Genomic DNA, 22,165 nt, shown 5'->3' on the forward strand with positions numbered 1-22,165 from the left:
TAATCCCATGACAATTTATAGAAAATCCACTTTAAAGGGTTTTCTAATTTATGTCAATTTAAAGAAATAAGTAATTTAGACTAAATTATAAGAAAATATATATTCAATTTTTCACCAAAAAAAATGGTAAAATCATGAAATCAATTCTTTTTATTATCTATCTTTACTAATAATCAGTATATGAGCTAATTAGCTTAAATCTAAGCTTTTCATTATCATATTCAGCACTGAACATGAACACTGCCCTCAAAGTGGATGCCAATGGCTCTGACAATCTTTGCTAGTCTTTAGGCTCTTTAAACCACTTTTGACTTTTTAATTTTGCCATCATTCAGAACAAATGCCTTTGTAGTATGAAAGCAATCATCTAAATGAAAAACTCACATTTCCCCTTCAATTCTTGGTTATAGGTTGTTTGTTCCCCTTCAATTCTTGGTTATAGGTTGTTTCGTACATATATTATCGTGATTACGAACATGATAAATGAGCATATTAAATTTATCTGAGAACAAAAGATCAAGTCAAAAAATTTAAGTTACAATATCAAAAACTTTACTTTTTTATAAATTATTGAATGTTATTATAATTGACAAATTATTTGGACCAGACCTGATGTTTAATAGACCCTAAATCAAGAATTAATGAAAGAGAACAGTTAGAACTGGAAAAAGTGTAAAAGATAAACCTTGAAGAATTATTAAGCCAATAGTGTTGGTGGATTTTGTGAGTCATTATATTTTATGTCTTATAACGATGACATCTTTACTTAAAGATAATCCTTGAAGAATTATTAAGCCAACAGTGTTGGTGGATTTGAATAGCTTGAATTTTCCATCCCAAAGACGCTATGAAAAAGAAAGTTGAGCCGAGTTTTGTTCATTTGTCAAAGAAGCTAACCAATTTTCTGTTATTCGCCTCTTTAAATAAACGAAACATAGTTTTCACTTGTTTAACCTTTCTATTATAAAATCTTAGTGTTTCTTTTATTGTGTGATTAATATATTTTCCGTCAATTAATTTAATTTAATAAAAAATAACATTTTTATGTTTTATCTTGATATAAAATAACACTCAGATTATTCAAATTTACTCAATTAAACCTATTTAATTAGTAAACAAAAAATATAATCTATATTTTAGAATTAATTGTATCATACGTCCTAAAATTATAATCTTTATTTAAATCGGTCCTTAAACTTTTGAATATTCTAATTTCATCCTCAAACCACTCTTTATTCTAAATTAGTTCTTAAAACTTTTGAACATTCTAGTTTTCATCCCTAAAATATGAACCTCTTTCTAAATTACTCCCCAAACTTTTGACTATTCCAACTTCATCCCCAAATTCATCCAAATATATATATATATAGCTTGGGATAAAATTGGAATGTTCAAAGAGTTTGAGGACCAATTTTGAATGTATGTCATAGTTTGGAGATGAAATTGAAATGTAAAAAATTTGAGGACATAGAATGATAGTCATAATTTAAGGATGAAATTGGAATATTTAAAAGTCTATAGACCAGTTTAAAATGAGAGTCATACTTTGAGGATATGTGATGCAAATAACTCTATATTTAATTTCAAACTTGATTATTTATGGTTGTCCTTAAAAAATATGGAGGCAGACAGCTAATTTATGTTGTGAAGCATTGAAGAATAATGAGCAGGTCCTTAATCTTGGGGATTTGACCAGCTGCAGCAATGGATAGCATATAACATCAGGTACGTAGTCCAAGTCTGCTCCATCAACCATAAGCAGAACTACTGCAAAAAGAAAAGGTTGGCGTCTTTTGTGTCTGTCATTTACAGATTCCATTGAAGAAGATAACCTGCATTTAAATATTCCATCTGTAAGAGATTAGAGCCCCATGTGTTTAGTTGATTATCATCTGTTTGCAATTTCTTGTGTATTTTGTTTATTAAAGCATGGAACTTTCGGCTGACTGCCCTATGCCACCACCACAACTCATTTGCTTTGTAATCCATGCACATGTCTATGGCTATGGCTATGGCTCCCAAGCCCCATACCTTTGAAAATATTTAAATCCCAACTTTTGTCAGCTTTCCCCTTGTGCTTTTGCTTTTATCATATTCAGCACTGAACATGAACACTGCCCTCACAGTGGATGCCAATGGCTCTGACAATCTTTGCTAGTCTTGAGGCTCTTTAACTCACTTTGACTTTTAAAATTTGCCATCATTCAGAACACATGCCTTTGGATTATGAAAACTCACATACATTATCCACTGCGGACGTAACAGATGAATATAGAAAGCTTAACAACACATTAATCAGTAGGATACAAGCAAAGGAAGCAATGACAATGAACAAAAGATTGCAGAAGACTGCAGATCAGCAAACTTGGTAACAATTTCGAAAGGGCCCCCCGAAATGGAACCCGGTGAAAAGGAATCCGGCAAGCCTAACTATATAATATAGAGAAGAAATCAGCAAAGGAAAGCTTGTAAAAATCCAAAAGGTAAAGAAACAATACAAGAGTGCAGAAGAATAAACAAATATTTCTTCTCTTTGATCAGATGAACAAACCGGATTCTTCTTCGCCGGATACAGAAGAGTGAAGTGTCCACTTGTTTTTGTCACGGCATTGGTAATAGGAGGGACTAATATGGGAAAAACAATAATATTAGGTTCTGATCAGGAAAAAAGTTAAAGGAGTTGGGGACTAAGACATTCATTAAGCCATTAAGTTAAAACTCATACCATATCCTCTTGGCCTTCTGAGGGGCATCTGATCAGTTCCAATATGTTAACTACTTCTCCCATATCCGGCCGATTCGATGGTACTTGTGACGTGCAGATTAAACCTAGTTTCATCATTGGAATTGCCTCTTCGACTGGGAATTTTCCTTGCAGCCTTTCGTCGACACATTCTTCCACCCTGCCTTCTTCCAATGCTCCTCGGACCATGTCACAAAGCACCACCACGTCGTCTTCCATGTACTCAACGGGCCTCCTCCCTGAAACCACTTCCAAAACCAAAACACCGAATCCATACACGTCGCATTTCTCATTTATTTTCACCGTTCGGCAGGCAAACTCTGGGGCCATGTAGCCAAGTGCACTCTGAATTTTACTGCTTAAAACATAGCGGTCTAGCATAGGCAACAACCTTGCCAAGCCGAAATCTCCCAGTTTAGGTTCACCGAGCCATCGATAAGGACATTGCTCGACTTTATATTGTAATGAATAACGTTTGTTTGGTGCAAGTGAGCCAAGCTTTTCGCTGTCCCTAAAATGATACTGAACCTGTCGTTCCACGAAAGATAATTTCCACCCGATCCTTCATGAAGATGTTTGTAAAGACTCCCGCAGGATACAAATTCGTAAATAAGAAGCTGCAGTGATGGTGTCCAGTAATAGCCTTCAAGTGCAACAAGATTAGGGTGCCTTATTTTCCCAAGTTTTTTAACTTCCCTTTCGAATTCATCTCGAGACTTGACAAGACTCGATACCGTGAGTTTCTTGATTGCCACAGAGCGCCCATCTTGCAAAACTGTTCTATACACTGCTCCAAACCCACCACGCCGAGTTCACAGTCCTTGGTGAAAAGAGCATGTGCTCCTGTACTGAAGTCAGGCTCCCCGGAAAACATGACAAGTTTGCCGGAATTGGCATCTGTAGTAGGGGAACCGCTATACTCATCCCTGGCAGACAAAGCAAAGGCTACTGCAGGCCGGGATGTTGACGACCTTACACGTAGATTAAGAACAGTGATGGCAATAACTCCGACAACGATAACAGCAGCTGCACCAATAGCAATGAGAGCAGAGATACTGAGAGTTATCCTCTTATGACCGACAGTCGTAGGCAACACCCCGGAAATGGAATCAGACGAGTTGGGATTTAGCACAATGGGTTTAGGAATAACTGCAGGGCAAGATTTGTTAACCGCAGAACCACAAAGTGATGGATTCCCAGAGACAGCGGTGGGCGATATAGTGTTGAAAAATCCACCAGTAGGCAGTTCTCCCTGTAAATTGTTGTGGGATATATTGAAGGACAACAGGTGGGGCAGATTGGCCAACTGCTTGGGTAAGGTTCCTGCAAGTTTGTTGAAAGACAGGTCCACGTTTTGTAGGTTGTTGAGTTTTCCGATTTCAGTTGGTATCGGGCCACTCAGGTTGTTTTGTGATAAAATCCTACAGCAACAACAACAAACAGAAATGAAAAGTTAGAACAACATACAGCATCAGTTTTCATTATAGCAAGCACAAGAAATTCGAACATTCTCCTTTAATCTACTATCTCAAGTATGAACAGTCTAGAATGACAAAAAGAAGCTCGCGGTCAAGAAAGGTATAGGCAAATTAAGGTAATTTAGGCCAATGAAGCAAAATCCAGAACTCATTAAGCCTTTGAGCAGATACAAAAAAGTTCACCTACCAAAAACTATTATTAGCCTTTAAGGTAAAATTGTTGTTTATATGTGTCATTATAACAGGAATGGTTCGATTATACTAACACAATCCGGACATTGGATAAACCAGAAACCATACACTCAAGAACAGGAGAAACTTACAAAGTTGTTAGCAAAAGTGCAGGTCCAATTGATGTAGGAATTTTTCCACCTAGGATATTTGCATTGAGCCTCAGTTCCTTCAAGGAGAAAGCACCTCCAACTTCCATAGGAATACTTCCATTAAGCTGATTATAACTCAAATCAAGAACGTTCAAAGCCTTCAATTCTCCAACGGTTCCCGGAATAGGACCGATGAGGGAGTTCCTCGACAGATTCAAGAACTGCAAGCTGCTTAAAGCCCCAATACCATTCGTTATCTCTCCCGAAAACGAATTGTGAGATAAATCCAAGAGTTGAATCTTTTGAAGGGAGGTTCCTGGTGAAGCTAAACTGGGATTACTCAACTTTGCACCAAGCTTATTCTCCGAAAGTGATACTTGACTCAAACCGGTCTTGAAAATCCATCCAGGAAGTTCACCGCCCATCGAATTCTGGCTAAAGTCCAGCGCAAGAAGATTCACATTGTTTCCCATAGATGCAGGCAAGCTTCCAGTTAAACCATTAGCAGAGAAATTTAACACCTTCAACAACTTAAGGTTTCCAATCGACTCTGGAACCTGACCGGAAAAATTATTCACAGAGAAATCCAAAGTCTCAAGACGTTTCAATTCTCCTATCCATCCAGGAACCTCACCGACAAATGAATTCATTCTCAAATTCAGATAACTACAAAGGCTAAGCTTTTGCATTGTGTGTGGAACTGACCCAGAAAGTAAATTCATGCTGAAATCAATTGATCTCAACAATAAACAACTCCCAAACCCATCAGGAACCTGCCCAGTGAACTTATTTTTACTCAAATTAATGGATCTCAAATTGTTCAAAGCTTCAATCCCTTTTGGAATCTCACCTTCCAACAAGTTGGCAGACAAATCCAATGACCTTAAACCACTCAAACCCCAAATCCCACCAGGCAAAGTCCCTGAAAACTGGTTCCATGACAAGTTAACAGCAGCAAGTGTAGCACAAGAGCCTAAACTTAAAGGAATATTACCCGAGAACCGATTACTAGCCAATGAAATGGACCTCAAAGGCCCACATTGCTTGAAAAAATCATCAGGGACAAAACCCGAAAGAGAATTCTCACTCAAGTCAACGATTCTTAAACTTTCAAGCTTAGCCAAGTTCGGGCTTATACTTCCACTGAGATTGTTCCTGGCTAAGGAAAGCTTCCTCAAGAACTTGAGTTGCAAAATGCCACGGCCGATCCGACCCGAAAGAGATAACCCGTTTAGGTTGAGTTCGGTGACACGGTTCGACCTTGGGTTACATTTCACTCCAATCCAGTTACAGGGAGTATCATCGTCTTCGTTCCAAGATGAAAGCTTTTGGCTTGGGTCTTCAACGTCTGCTCTGAAAACTATTAGTCCCAAAACATCATCGTTCAAGGAAGGGCTTAAAGATCTTGCCGGGAAGAAAGTAACAAGTGAAAGAACCAACCAAAATAATAAAAAAGTTGACAGATTTTTCATCTTCAGCTTGCCCTTCTTCCTTTCTCAACAGTTCAAAAACTCCATTCTTAATTACCAGAGTTGCAGAGAAAGAAAAAGGGAAAGGAGAATCCAAAATGTTGATTCTTTTTAGGCAAAGCAAACAAAAAGGACTCAGAGTAGCAATATAGAAGTTATGCCAAAACGTAGGGTTTCTTTAAAAAATTCACATTTCAAGGAAAAACCACGTCTGAGAGGTCCACCGGAGGTACTATTCCGGTAGAGAGTAGCCGGATAAAGAAGGAAACAGGAAGAGGTCCGGGCTTTGTTCTTTGTTTTGGTTTAAGAGAGAAAAAGGGAAAGGAACGGGTTGGGTTGTAATTAATGTAAAGGAAAGGTTTTTAGTTTCTTTTCCGGTTGATGAAAAATAACGGGAAAGAGAGTGGTGGGGCCGATAGTAGGTGGGGCAATTTATTGTGATGGGTACACGTGGAAAGTGTTGAGAGGAGGATGGAATTCCACTTGGCGACACGTAGTCGTTGTCACTTGTCAGTGTATTATTTGCTTTTGAGGTAGTGCATGTAAATGGGTTGAATTGGTTTGTGTGGTTCTAGAATTGACCTTACCTTTCCAAATAATTTTTAGATTTTTTGGTTTTTTTTTCACTCTTATAATTTTAAGATTTTATCTTGATTACTATAGATCAATATATGTCTTACATTTAGTTTTCATAGATAAGTCTTTTAATAGGAATTTTTATATATACAAAGATTCGAACTCGATATTTACTTAAACGATATTAAATTATTTAACACTTGAACCAATCATCGTTGGTTGGTTTTATTTTTCTAATAGGTTTATATTAGAATTTAGTGAGTGATCTTAGTAATAAAAGATAATATAGTTATTTTTAGATGTTTTAAGTTTAAGTAATTGCGTGTGTAAGATCTGAATGATTATGAAACATATATTATCTTATAATTATCACATACTAGTAAAAAAAGACTTATACTATAAATAAATATCTAAATTATATCATTTTTTATTTATCTAAAATATTTTTTTATTTAAATAAATACTAAAGTATTTTAAGTATATATGTTGATGAAAAAAATACTTGAGATATTTATTTTTGACCATAATAATAATTTTAAATATTTTTTTATTAAAAATACTTCAGATACTTAAATAAAAAATATGATATATTTTAGTTATTTATTTGTGATATAAATATTGTTAATAGACGTGAACTATATCACCTTAGTAATTAAGGTATTGTTTTTAAACATTGAGACTTTAGGTTTGAGTATTGTGTATGCTAAGATACAATTATTGATTATTAAATGTTTGAGAATATTTGAACATATATTATCTTGTACTTACTCAAATTTATCAAATGACCCCTTGTATGTTTTTAAGTCTCCTCATGCTCAACTGATTGACATTTTATATAGAGATAATTTTGGTCCACCTTATCTTCGCATAAAACACTAATTTATTGATTTATGCCTCTTCTTATTTATATATATATATATATATAATTATTGTAATTGTTATTTTTGAGATTATATTATTATATGTAAAAGGGGTGAAGTAAGTAACTGTCTGGGTTATATTCGAGATATAGTTATGAATTAAGTTGAGAATATCTTTAATTTTAAATAATAATTTGAGTTAAATTAAAATGTTATTCCATGTCTTAATTTTTAAGTTTTCAATCGCATTTAAAGGGTACAAGTGGAGGTATTATTTTGTTTATGAATTTTAGTTTAATAATTTCACAAACAATAAATAATATTTTTTTAGGCAAGCATTATGATTCATAACGTACTAAGGTAACAACTCCTGTTACATCATATGAAACATAATAATGGCCCAACAAACATTTTCTTTATTGCAAACATATGAAAAAGAATAGACTCCTTAATCCACAAATATTATATATGAAATTGAAGTGCTTATAAATACTTGTAAAATACAGTAAATGTTTATCATTAATATATGTACTGTGTATAAGTTATGAATTTAATCATTTTATTTTAATATAGGAATTTTTTATATAAAAATAAATTTATAAAAGAATTAATTAATAAGTAAATATAGATGGAGTGAGAGAGATTCACATACAAAAACCCAAAAATAACGATTAGAATACTCTCATTCATCATTTTTTTTAAATAACCTCTAATAGTTTATTTAGAAAAATCCAAAAAGAAATTAAGATTTCTCGTTCTATGACGAGTGACATGAATTTATTGTACCATTTATCCAAAATTTAAATGAGTTTATTTGAAAAGTTTATAGATATTACGCTCAGTAAAACGTGAGATCCTTTAAACATGTTTTGTATGATGCGAGATAGTCCTACATGTGTAGTTTGTGATATTTTTCAAATTACTATTGTTTGAAATTATATATCTAATAAATGAATTTTTAGGTTTTTTAATAAAAATATCAAATTATTAGCTATGTGTTTAATTTTTAAGTAATATTTTTTAATTGTTTCACTTAATAATTATAAAATATAAAAAAGACTTAAGCATATTTATAACATTATTAATTGGCAAAATCATTGATACAAAAATATTTTGATTTTTTTATAATGTCAAATTGATAAAAACTTTCAAAGGGCAACATGGTAAATGGGAGAAAGGGAAGAAAGAGAACGCAATGGACAAGGAAAGCAGTTAAGTGTGCAATTAAAGTGAGAGAACTGGGAGCTGACTGCTCCTGTTTTGAGAGGGACTGATCGTTTGCTTTTATTTAAAAAATAACTATTTCATATTTTAAGATAATGAAAAAACTCATCAATAATATACTTAAAATACTTTCTCAGAAATAATATAATTAATTTAAATCTAAAACATTTATAAAAAAAACTTTAAGATTTTACCCACGAGTTATAAAACAAACCCATATTTAATTATAAATGAAGTTCAACAACCCAAAATCAAAACTAATAAAAATTTATAGTTTACAATTTATTAGTATTTAAAAAATATAGTTGTAGCACGAATTAAGTTATTTCAGTATTTTTAAAGAATTGTTGTTATTCTTAAAGATTCACTGCATGATATTTGGCCGTTCATTATCAAGTTATTGAATCTTTAATAAATATTACCACTTGTAAACACCTTAGATTAATATTATGTGGTGATTATATTAATAAAATTTTAATATGTTGATTATTTACTTGTATTATAAGAAAATTGAGATATTTGTAATTAAAAGAGAATGCCTATTACATACTTAATGATAAAATAATTTGAATGTTATAATCGATAAATAGAATATTTTTTTATAATTGTCAAATACTGTGGCCCATTTATAATTTTATCAATAGTTAAATGACGTGTGGTGTAATTTACCTTAAATGCAGCTTCTTCCATTAAATGCTTTGATTTAGGAAACTTGTTTTCTGTTTTTTTATGGATAAATTAATATAGTATTAGTTAATTCTGAAACACCAGATCTAGAAAGTATTTCTCACAACACGAATCATTTTATGCAGAATGTAGGACTATAAACTGAAAATAAACTAAACAAATATAGTCTAAAGAATGCAAAGTTATCGAATGATTTAAAAGAGTATTTAAATAAAAACTAAATTAGATGATTGAAATTACAACAGACATGTATACAAAATACATGTATATAATTATAATTTTTTTTTGAATGAAATAAGCAATAGAGCTAGTTGTCTCTATTCTGCATAGGAGCTTCATGCATCTCCTCATAGACTATTTTGAACGCTTCCATCGGAGCTGTGTTGAAAAATCTGTAATCCTGTCGATGTGATCATGCCAGTCTCGTCATATTATCTGTTATATTATTCTTCTCCCTAGGTACAAAGACGAACTTCAAACTCCAGCATTTGTTACTCAAGTGTGTAATAAAGGGAGTCATTGAAAATGTATTCCTCGATCCTGACCTAGCTGTAATTTCACTAAGAGCTTCCTTGTTATATGTTTTTCATAATGATGGAGTTCAATCCCAAATTTCAAGCAATCAATAATCCTTCAAAAATGCTCCAAAGTTTCGCATCAAGAATCGAACATTTACCAATGATTTTGGAATATCCCACGATCCATCTTCCTTCATGGTCTCGAATTACACCTCCGCAGGTCGAAAAACCATCTACGTTGCAGCTCTTAACTGTGAAACGCTTGTGTTTGTCCCATTTCCAGATCGGGATATCAAATCCTCCATTGCCCACTAGTGGTTTGATAGCAACATACGAGCCCATAATTGAGCTCTTAACTAAATGTACATTCATTATTTTAACCACCAGAAATATTTTATCGAATTCACTATGTTGGATTACCTTTAAATGTTTTTTTTAATTAATCACTAGTGTCCGATCTATTGACCGACTAATCTAAATCGAGTACTACAGAGGCGAGGGCGACCCTCCCAATCCAGTTTGCTCCATTCGCAAACGTCAGGATTCGAACCCCTGACATTACTTAAGGGACCTAGTGTCTCATCCCACCAGACCAACTGGTTGTTGGTACATTTAAATGTTTTTCTATTCTCCTATTGTGCTTTGAATTCTTTTAAATAAAATCTTGACACAAAATTTAGGATTTATTATATTCTTATTAATTTTAATGCGTTGAGTTTTTATTAGAAATATAGGTTGCAATATTATAATCGAAATATTTATAAAGGTTCGCTTGAATAGTATTATTTTATTATTACATAAAGTTATGGTTGCATGCTTCTTTGTTTGACCAACTAAATATGGAAATTATGGAGAGTAGAGGGAATCTGCAGCTTCAGCTTCTGCGACATTAGCATTACACATCCAATGGAATTGTTTCTTCATATTTTTTGGTTCATGAAACTCTGAAGCTTACATTTGATGTTCTCCATGATTTTTGCTTTTGTGCTGTGAAGAATCGTCGAGTTGCGCTGATTACAAATGTAAAAACCCGGAAAGCTACGAGATGTGATGTCAGAGGGACTGGTATACTTTTTGGCATTTGATCAACATAAACAATTTTCTATGTGCATGTGCTTATGTGAAATCTCGGAAAAGATGCATCCTTTGATTGTCTGAGATAGCTGAAAAATGTCCGTAACTTTTCCCTTTTTACTTCTCTACACATCTTTATTCTGCCATACTTGCATATTTTATACCTGTTTTTACCTGGTATCAAAACCGAACTAGAGCATACAACTTGACGTGATTCCTTTTTTCTTTTCTCTATAACAATTTCCTTTAAGTCGGTCCATGAAATTCATAATGCTCCGTTGGAAAAATGAGTTTGAAAATTTGGAATTGTATTTCATTTGTTATGATATTGGTAAAAAATCAAATGCATACATTATGGATAAATAGATATGATCGATATAATATATAGTTGAGAAGTGTGAAAACATGGATTTCTCAAATCCAAAAATATATTAGGAATTTCAAATTCACTACTAAATACACATCTATCTAACAATTCCACGTTCCCAAATGCTACTCAAGTGATCTCAATTAGTCCCCAGATAAACAGACTTCGTTAGATAGCATTCATGTTTTTCTTTTGGCAGAAAGATTGGTTGTTTGCTGTTTCTGAAACTAGACTTTGATTGTGTGCTTATATATTTGAAGCCATGATGTTGCCTAGTTTTCATGTTTTTAATCTTCCTTTTCAGGTGCTTTGTGCTTCTAATGAAGATCATTCCGTTGTAGAGCCTATACTGCCCCCTGAAGGGTCTAAACCTGGCGAACGCATTTCATTTTCGGGGTAAGCATGTTGTCAGTACCGTAAAAATACAAACATCCATTGCACAATTATCTCACAGCCTTGCATTTGTGAGATTATCCGAGATTGCAAGAAATATGGATTGCAATTAATAGACCTTTTCTGCTTGAGCCGGCTTAGTTTTTTGTCGGTCCTAGCTCAGCTACTGTTCAGGGGGCATCAGGTTTATGTTAGGCTTAGTTGACAAGCAGTGATTTACTTTTAGATTTACAACATATACGTGGAGACAAGCCTACTAGTAGATTAAAGGACTTTTCTTATATCACAACCTGTGATTTACTTTTAGATTTACAAAATAAATAAATAATAAACCTACCATTTCAAAAATTAATGGTAAAAGATTGTCTAACCTTTACAAAAGGTTTTTCCTAGATTAAACCCTAATGTATTTATATGCTTAAAAGAAAAGTGTCTAAAACGGATAACCCTACTCATAAATCTAAGCCTTGACATAAAGGGCTGTGTTACTTCCTCATTTCCCTGTAGATGGCTCTGTTCCAGTTTAACTGCTTTTTACTCTACATCTTCCCCGTTTCCTTTTTGCTTGTACTTTGGCTTTGAGATAGGTGTTTATTGGTTGGGATGAAGTTTCTCCCGGTATCACTATTACATCAAAAATATTGGTATTCTTCATTCAGGATTGATGGCAAGCCAAAAGATGTCCTAAATTTGGACAAAATAACACCGGTGCGCATGTTTTACATTTTCTATAAGATTGTGGAAATGGGAAAATGATGGAGTATTTAACTATTGTTACGACTATCACACTTTTGGAATCTGGGTGTTTGATCCCATGAATCTGGGTTTCTATCACCATTTTAGTGTTCTTATCTTATCCAGCCAGAATGGGTTTTGATTGATTCTCTTTGGTGCAGAATCTTTTCACCGATGAGAAAGGTGTTGCCACATTTAAGGGTATCCCATTCAAGTCCTCTGCTGCGCCGTGCACATAGTCCATTCCTAAAGCAAGCATCAAATGAAGACAAAAATGATCACTGGATGCCCTACAAAACGATATATAGGTCTCTGTTTGGTGTTCCAGTGGCAGTTCTCGGCAGTCAGTGGTACTTCTTCCTGCTGGAACAGGAAGAGACCTTGTACCATTGCATGTTTTTCTCACTGAATTGTTTGAAAGTGATCTGTATGGAAGGATTTTGTTGCTTCTGCTTTTAATCTGAACCTGTTAATCTAGAAAATTAAGCAAAGAAAAAGGGAAAACAGTTTCTTAACTACTTTGAATCTTGATTGTTCATCTTGTTGTCTCGTTTTTAATCATCGGATGATTGATGGTTCCCGGGTTATGAATGTGTGGTTCTGCAAGGTATGGTATTGTGAGGATTCAAGTTAACTTTGTCAGTAGAAACAATGGTGGTGCTCATTGATTTGAGGAGCATCAACAATGTGGATGAATCTGTGGTGAAAGCATTAGGACTTACCTATTTGGAAGCAGTGTCAGTTAAAGATGGCATTAACTGATGTGGGAAGTATCTACTATTAGAGGGACGTATAACCAGGTTCAACAGAGTTTAAAGATTTTTTGTGCTTTCACTTTAACGGTGTGACGTGGTTCTATAGGTAAAATAGCAGGTGGGTTTAGTACCAAACTTTGCCTCTTCCATTAGATGGGTGTGATGTGATTCCTAAAGGTACAATGGCTGGTGGGTATAGACCTCATAGTGTGGAATTTAGCTCTTTCACTAAATAGTTGTGATGTGGTTCTAAGTGTACAAAGGCTTGTGGGTTTAGACCTCATCAGGTTGAAATTTTACCTCATTCACTAAAAGTGTGATGGGTACAATGGCTAGTGGGTTTGGACCTCATAATGTGGAACTTTACGTTCGTTTGGAAATATTCTTCAAATGAGTTTTTTTCAACGCAAAAGCATTGATTTTTCAATTTTTTAGCTTGAGTTAATAATAACTTTTTTAATGTCAATTTTTAGTTGAAAATAAGTTGTTTGTGAATGTTTTTGCGTTTCAAACACAATTTTGGGTTAAAACAGTTCCATAAGCATTCACAAATGGCCCCTAAATGGGTATGATCTGGTTTCAAGGGTATACTGGTGGGTGAGTTTGGATCTTATAGTGTGTGAAACTTTACATTTTTCACCAAAAAGGTGTGTTATGGTTCTAAATATAAAATAACCGGTGAGTTCGAATCTTATAATAATTTCTTTTATAAATTTTAATTTTACTTAGAGGGAAGAGGAAGTAGAGACTCTAGAGGACAGAAAAAGAGTGATCTTAGTCAGATCCGTTTTTGAGATTTTGGTGACTCTCAGACGAACAAAAAAATTAGGCCCATAATCAGAGATTTAAATTATAGTTTGCATTTGTGTCTTTAGTTGCGTTGCATTTATCGTTATTGCGGACACAACGAATGACATTATAGTCACTGCAAGTATCGTGATTGTGAATTTTTAATAATATATATTATTGTGGATATATTGGTTTCAGACGATATTGTTACACTACTTCATAATAATCATTGTTGTGGTTATAGAATGTTATTTAAGTAATTGTTCTAACAGTGAGTGTTAAAAAAAATAATTTGAAGGACAACTCCATAATAACAAATATTAAAATAATAGATACCTAATAATAAATATTAAAAAATAAATTTTATGAGTATGCTAGTAATAATAAATATTGTAAAACAAATTGGACCTTTAATAAAAAATATTGAAAAAATTGGACCTATAAAAATTGAATTTTAAAAGTATAGTCCTAGTAACAAATATCGAAAATATTGGACCAATGATAATAAGTACTGGGAAAATTGGACCTCTAATAACAAATGTTAGAGAAAAAAAAGTTATTGGCAAAAAATTGGACCGATTAAATGGATTTGTTCTTCTAATAGAATTTTCTTTCTTTCACTAAATGAGTGTGACGTAATTCTAACGGTACAATGAAAGGTTGTGTTGGATCATGGGCATTCTTTCACTAAATGAGTGTGACGTAATTCCAAGAAACTTTATTCAATGGTTTTGGTAGAATATTCATGCCCATATGTGCTGATAAATTAACTGTTGATAGTTGTAAAGACAAAAAAAAAATTATACATAAATGGTCCAGACTATAAGTTACTACATTATTAAGTTCTTCGACTATTAGAAGTTACAAAATGATCCCTTAACTATAAGATGTTATGTTTAATCCTTCGACTAAAAGTTATAAAATGGTCACATGACAATTCATTATGTTTTAAACTCGTATTTTTCCGTTAAAAAATTAACGACAATCTAAGTTGAATGTTAATCTATTGTATGAGATGTGATAGTCATTTGAGATTCTAAGATCAGATTTATCATATCTCAGACATTAGATTATCATTCACCACATACTGTCATAAATTTTTAACCAAAAAAGACGAATTCGTAACACAATATATAGTCAGGAGATCATTTCATAATTTTTAATAGTCGAGGATTCAACAAAGCAATATCCTATAGTCAGAGGACCATTTTATAATTTTTTATAGTCGAAGGTCAATAAAACAATATCATATAATCGATGGATCATTTGTATATTTTATCAGAGTATTTCAGCGTTCGTTGTCAAATGATTGAGAATTTTTTAACAAATACTACCACATGCAAATACTCTAGATTAATCAAATTAATAATTTATAATTAAAGTTTGACTCAGCATTTAACATTTCTGTTATCTTCTCTTCAATCCTTAAAAATGGCTCGGATCAGTGTTATATATTTTACATTAATGTAAGCAGATATTGATACAAAACCTAGCTTGCATTTATGGCAAGAGAAAGATCTATTTGCTTGGGATTGGAGCAACATAATATTTTAACTTAATCCAATATTCACTCAGATTTTGAACAAGTTTATTCGTGGCAAACAGCATCAAAGTCTGATATATTTTTAAAATCTAAATCTTGGGTTCATATAATTTTTCAATATTTCCAATAAACATACTGCTACATTTCACATGGATGGCTTCAAATCTTTATTATTTGATTAAATATGGGAGGAAACTCCAACCAGAATTATCTCTATTAATCAATGATGAACAATCCAAGATTCATAATCATTCTTTATTGAATATATCAGAAGTTTAGTATCCCAACTATCACTTTTGTTTTATTTTAGTCACATGATTTTGTTTCAAAATCATACATATTTTACATTTTGATTTTATTTTATTTTGGTCATTCATTGTTAAAAATTAACAGAGCTGCTGACATGGTTTTTTTATTATTTTTTTCAATAATGACATGATATTATTTTATGCTGATATGTTAGCATCACCATTAAAATTTTAACAACGAGTGATCAAAATAAAATTAAAATTAAATATTAAGTATATTTTTTTAAAAATATATATATAGATGACCAAAACAGAATAAAAGTAAAAATTAAGATATTAAACTTATACTTTACAGTTACACTTCATTATTTACAAATCAAAGAAAAAAATTCATGGATTGTGTTTGTTTCCGACCAAGGATCTCCGTTGATCCGTATGACCAAACCTTACAACATAGAAAACGATCCTGGTTTTTTTTTTTTTTTAAAAAATGTCCCTTGATCCCCTTTTCTCCGTTAAGAAAACAAAACAAATATTATTCTGCAAACCTGTCTGTCTGTTCATGACAGATTCTGTGGTGTCAGACTGGATATTGCCAGCAAAAGCTCAATGAGATAAAATCGAAAATAACCCCGAAAAAGATTGTCAAATATTTGTGATCTCTTGATTTGAAACGTACAATTTAATATACGATTAAGAAAATATATTATTAATTTTTTATTATTTTTTAATAAAATTGATAAAAAGTTATTAAAATTATTATTATTTTTATTAATTTTATTATCATTATATATTTTACCGATTTTATTAATATATCTAATAAAATACTATTAATTTTATTATTTTTTTTATCGATTTTATTATTATTATATTGGATTTTTATTATTTATTTCCACAAAGAAAATTCCACTCCCTCCCTCCAAACACTTTTTTTCTTCTCTTTTTTGCAACTTTCTGCTTGCCCTATTTTTTCAGTCATTTATAGGCTATTATTCAACATGGGCGGAGGTGCCGGTGGCTGTGGAGATGACTCCTCCGATGATATGTCGGTGGAGCTTGGAGATGAACCCCATGTTTTAGCTGTGGATGATAACCTTATTGACAGAAAGCTGGTGGAGAAATTACTCAAGAACTCCTCCTGCAAAGGTACATTTGTTTTTAAATCCTTCCTTTTTTGTACCATCTTTCAGAAATAATAATCTTGTACACATATTATTTTAAGTTAATATCGTTTTGGTTATTTTCGCTTATAAATTTCTCATATATTTTCATGTGCATTACTGCAGTAACTACAGCAGAAAATGCCCTGAGGGTTTTGAATTATCTGGGACTGGGAAACGAGACACTGGAAGGCACTGTAAGTTTACAAAACAATTCATTTTCGAAATTTATAAAGACACGAACACGAATACGAAACGAAAAACGAAAACTCTTATTTTTTTTTTAAACAGGTCTCCAAGGTGAACCTAATCATAACAGATTACTGCATGCCAGGAATGACAGGGTATGAACTGCTCAAGAAAATTAAGGTAAAATATCACAGTACCCTTTGTTCTGTCTCATGCTTTAATGGTCACAATTTTTAGTTAAAACCAGGAATCATCTCTTCTCAAGGAAGTTCCAGTCGTGATCATGTCGTTCGAGAACATTCCCACTCGTATCAGTCAGTAAGTTCCGATTCAACAACCATAAGTTGGATTACTCGAATTCGGGTCGAAATGTTTGAAGTTGATTTTTATGTAACAGGTGCTTGGAGGAAGGTGCAAAGATGTTCATGCTGAAGCCTTCGAAACAGTCAGATGTGGTGCAGTTGAAATGGCATCTCATGAAATGAAATGAAATGAAATGCAAGGATTAGGGAATCAAAGAAGATGTCATTAATGCAAAATTTTACCTTTTTCACACCTACATTTTGAATGGGACAGACCAATCTACAAAGCTTATATTATATCAGTTTTTGTTTTAATCTAACGTTCTTAATATTTATATATCAATGTTAATAGATCTCATATTAGTCATTCTCTTGTTAATTGGAATTATGGATAGTTTAAACATCTTCCATAAATTTTATTTCCATAAATAATCTTTTCATAATGTTAATTTTATAAATAATCGTTATATGTATGTAATAATATAAGTATAATAATAATTACTATAAAAATTTTAAGGGTCATTTCTGTCCTTCTAGTAAGCTCAATTTATCATTTTCGCTCTTATTATATTTTCACATTAATTTAACACTCAAAGTTATTTAATTATATCATCCTATACCCTATCCCTAATATAATCCATAAATTTTAAACCTTAAACCCTAATCCATAACCCCTAGCCTCTAAACCTGACTTGAAACCTTAAATAATAGTAAATATTTTAAACATCGATATAATTGAGCAACTTCGAGGTTAAGCTGACGATAGGGGCAAAAAATGATAAATCGGGTCTACTACAAGAACAAAAGTTATCCTTTTACCAATATAAAATAATCGTAAAATAATAAACATAAAAATTTAACGTGAAAAAATCATTTCAGAAAAATCTCTGGTATAAGTGGAAAAAATTCATTATACCGAAAAAATTACTAGAAGATTTATGTCTAAATGTGGTTTAGAGTTTAGTCAACTGGCAAAGAAAAAAATAGAGTTTTATTGGACCATACGAGATTCTAAAGAGAGTTGGACCAGTAGCTTATCAGTTGGCGTTACCTCCAGAGAGAGATAAGATTCATAATATATTTTATGTTTCGATGTTTTGAAAGTATCGATCAGATCCTTCACACGTAATTACACGGGAAGAAATTGAGATTCAGCCGGATTTATCATACAAAGAGGAGCCAGTAAAGATTCTAGCACATGGGTTAGTCGATCCTAAGAGACGAGGGAAGCCCGTGAGAGGGAAGCCAGATATGGTCATTATGAGTTTGTTGTGATGTTGTTTGGATTGACCAATGCTTCAGTAACATTTATGGATTTGATGAATCGAGTATTTCAATCGTATTTAGATCAATCTGTGGTTGTGTTCATTGATGATATTTTGGTGTATTCTAAGACTAAGGAGAAGCATAACACACATCTCCATATCATACTACAGATGTTGCGAGATAAAAGTTATATGTTAAATTGTCAAAATGTGAATTTTGGTTGTTAGAGGTTGATTTTCTGAGCCACGTGATTTCAACAGAAGGAATTAAAATAGATCCCAAGAAAGTGCAAGCGATAGCGGAGTGGAAACCTCCACAAAATGTTTCGGAAGTCCAAAGTTTCTTGGGGTTAGCTGGATATTATTAGAGATTTGTGAAGAATTTTTCGTTAATTGCATCTCCACTAACTAAGTTACTTCGAAAGGATGTACCATTTGTCTGGACCGAAAAACGTCAAGAAAGCTTAGATATGCTCAAAAAGATTATGACAGAGGCCCCAATGTTAGTGCAACCAGAGTCATGAAAAGATTATGTAATCTACAATGATGCGTCTCGTAATGGTTTGGGATGTGTTCTAATGCTAGAAGGTAAAGTGGTAGCCTATGCTTAAAGGCAGTTAAAGCCACATGAACGGAATTATCCGACAGATGATTTGGAGCTAGCAGCTATAGTGTTTGCTCTGAAGATATGACTCCACTATTTATATGGTGAGCGATGCTACATTTATACAGATCATAAGAGTTTAAAATATTTGCTCACTCAGAAAGAGTTAAATCTAAGGCAAATGAGATAGATTAAACTTCTCAAAGACTATGATGTGATTATTGATTATCATCCTGGGAAGGCTAATGTGATAGTTGACGCACTAAGCCGAAAAACCTTTGTTGTTATGAGAGCGTTAGATGCACGACTATCAATAGACGAAAATGATGCATTGAATGCAGAATTGAGATTGAAACTTGCCCTAGTAGATCGAATCAAGGATGTTCATAATAAAGATAAGAATTGTCTAGATAGAATGGAGCAAGCAAAGAAAGGAGAAATGACAGATTTTGAACTTAAATCTTATGGATGTTTGTATTATCGCAATCGAATTTGCATACCAGATGACGAAAAACTGGATAAATATATTCTTTCTGAAGCTCATTATAATCCTTTGATTATGCATCCAAGAGGAAATAAAATGTATCAAGATTTAAAGATTCAGTAATTGTGGGCAGGTATGAAAAGAGTTATCACTGAGTTTGTTTCTAAATGTCTAACCTCTCAGCAGGTAAAAGCAGAACACCAAGTGCCTTCGGGGTTGTTGCAACCTATCTCCATTCCTCAATGGAAATAGGAACGAGTTACCATGGATTTCGTAACAGGTTTACCTTTGACACCCAGTAGAAAATATTCGATCTGGGTGATAGTGGATAGATTGACAAAGACATCACACTTTATCCCAGTTCGAGAAGATTATTCCATGAAAAAGTATGCTGAGTTATATGTCAGAGAAATTATAGGAATTCATGGAGTACCCATTTCGATAGTTTCAGACAGAGATCCGAGATTCACTTCGAGATTTTGGAAGTCTTCGCATGAGGCATTGGGAACTCGATTAAGTTTCAGCACAACTTATCATCCTCAGACAAATGGTCAGTCTGAGCGAACTATTCAAATACTTGAAGATATACTAAGGGCGTGTGTTATTGATTTCAAAGGATCATGGGAAAAATATTTGTCTTTAGCAGAATTTGCTTATAATAACAGTTATCAATCAAGTATCAAAATGGCTCCTTTTGAAGCATTATATGGAAGAAAATGTCTAACACCACTGAATTGGTATAAATTGAAAGATCGAGATGTAATTGGTCCAGATCTGATTAAAGAGGTGAAAGACAATGTGAAGGTGATCCAAGATAATCTCAAGATAGTTGCTGATATACAGAAATCTTATGTTGTTTTAAAAAGAAAAGAGATTGAATATCAAGTAGGTGATAAGGTATTTCTTAAAGTGTCACCTTGAAAAACGATTATGAGTTTTGGAAGAAAATAAAAATTGAGTCCAAGATTTATTGGACCATACGAGATTGTAAAGAGAGTTGGACCAGTAGCTTATCAGTTGGCGTTACCTCTAGAGATATATAAGATTCATAATATATTTCATGTTTCGATGTTTCGAAACTATCGATAAGATCCTTCACACGTAATTACAACTGAAGAAATTGAGATTCAGCCGGATTTATCATACAAAGAGGAGCCAGTAAAGATTCTAGCACATGGGGTTAGTCGATTTTAAGAGACGGGGGAAGCCCGTGAGGGAAAATCTTCCATGTGAACGACACTTGCACATGGATTCAAAGAACTAAGAAATAAGACGATACCACTGGTAAAGGTTCTTTGGCGGAACCATAAAGTTGAGGAAGTATATTGGGAACGAGAATAAGACATGAATAAAAAGTTTCCTTATTTGTTTAATGCAGTTATATAAATACTATGGAAAATTCGAGGACGAATTTTATTTAAGGGGGGAGGAATTGTAATATCCCAAATTTTAACCAGTGACTAAAATGTAAGTTTTGAAAGTTTAATGACTAAAGTATAAATTTTGAAAAGTTTAGGAACTGAAATTGTAATTTTTTAAAAATTATATTTTTAGCCTGTAAATGAATAGTTTGAATTAAAACAGAGATTTTAGTGGGAATCAGATTTTTTTTAGAACGGGATTTGTGTTAAAAGCTATAAAGCGGTAAAGTTCGGTTTTGAAATCAGATAATCAAATCGAACCGAAATTTTACAAAAATTTGAAAGATGTTAGAAAATGGTTGAAATATTATTTTCATATTTCATATCAGAGAAAATTGGCTCAGAACAGTGCAATTTTACATATTTGACCGAACAGTAGAATTATAGTGACTAAAATGCAATTTTTGAAAATTGAATAGCCAAATTCAAAAATTCAAAGCCAAGTTGATTCATATTTGACCAAAGAATATTTAATGGATGATATGACAATGACATTTGGTAATTTAAAGATTTATTAAGGGTAATTTTGGTATTTGGCCCAAAAGGAATAAAACAAATCATTTAATTAGTTTTAAAGGCTAATAATTGGAGATTTTTTTTATGAGAATTATCGTGAACTCTTATCTCCTCCAGAAAGCTGCTGAAACCCATAGCCAAGGTGAGAAGCTTTGTTTTTTAATTTTTGGTCTATTTTTACTAGAATTTTAAGTTAGATTATTAAGGATAAAATAACCTACATGAAATTCTCTTTCATTTAGTAGAAAAATCTTCATGTTTCATGCTCAAGTTGGTAAGATATTGATTAAGGGGAAGTGTGATTTTTATGATTAAAGATTGATTCTTGATATTAGAAGTATTGTAAGAATTTATGAAGAACATAAGGATGCAAATGAGTGAAAACAGTTTAGATTTTCAAATCTGGCAGGGAGTTTGAAAATTTATCAGAAATTCTATAAAA

At 32.7% G+C, this 22,165-nt stretch overlaps 1 protein-coding gene and 2 pseudogenes across 1 annotated transcript; 2 read left to right on the top strand and 1 right to left on the bottom strand.

Annotated features, from left to right (window-relative positions):
- Positions 1-2,290: 2,290 nt before the first annotated feature.
- LOC120115673 lies at positions 2,291-6,061 on the bottom strand (annotated as a pseudogene).
- A 3,893-nt stretch (positions 6,062-9,954) lies between these two features.
- Positions 9,955-12,713, top strand: LOC120115629 (annotated as a pseudogene).
- A 4,004-nt stretch (positions 12,714-16,717) lies between these two features.
- On the top strand, positions 16,718-17,616 carry LOC120115719 (two-component response regulator ARR17-like). Its single transcript, XM_039136344.1, has 5 exons — positions 16,718-16,928; positions 17,069-17,139; positions 17,234-17,311; positions 17,379-17,449; positions 17,529-17,616. Exons 1-5 carry the CDS (start codon positions 16,781-16,783, stop codon positions 17,614-17,616), a joined length of 456 nt encoding a protein of 151 aa, XP_038992275.1. The 5' UTR covers positions 16,718-16,780.
- The last annotated feature ends 4,549 nt before the right edge of the window (positions 17,617-22,165 follow it).

The sequence above is a fragment of the Hibiscus syriacus genome, unplaced genomic scaffold, assembly GCF_006381635.1.
Source record: "Hibiscus syriacus cultivar Baekdansim isolate YM2019G1 unplaced genomic scaffold, ASM638163v2 tig00110270_pilon, whole genome shotgun sequence".
NCBI lineage: Eukaryota > Viridiplantae > Streptophyta > Magnoliopsida > Malvales > Malvaceae > Hibiscus > Hibiscus syriacus.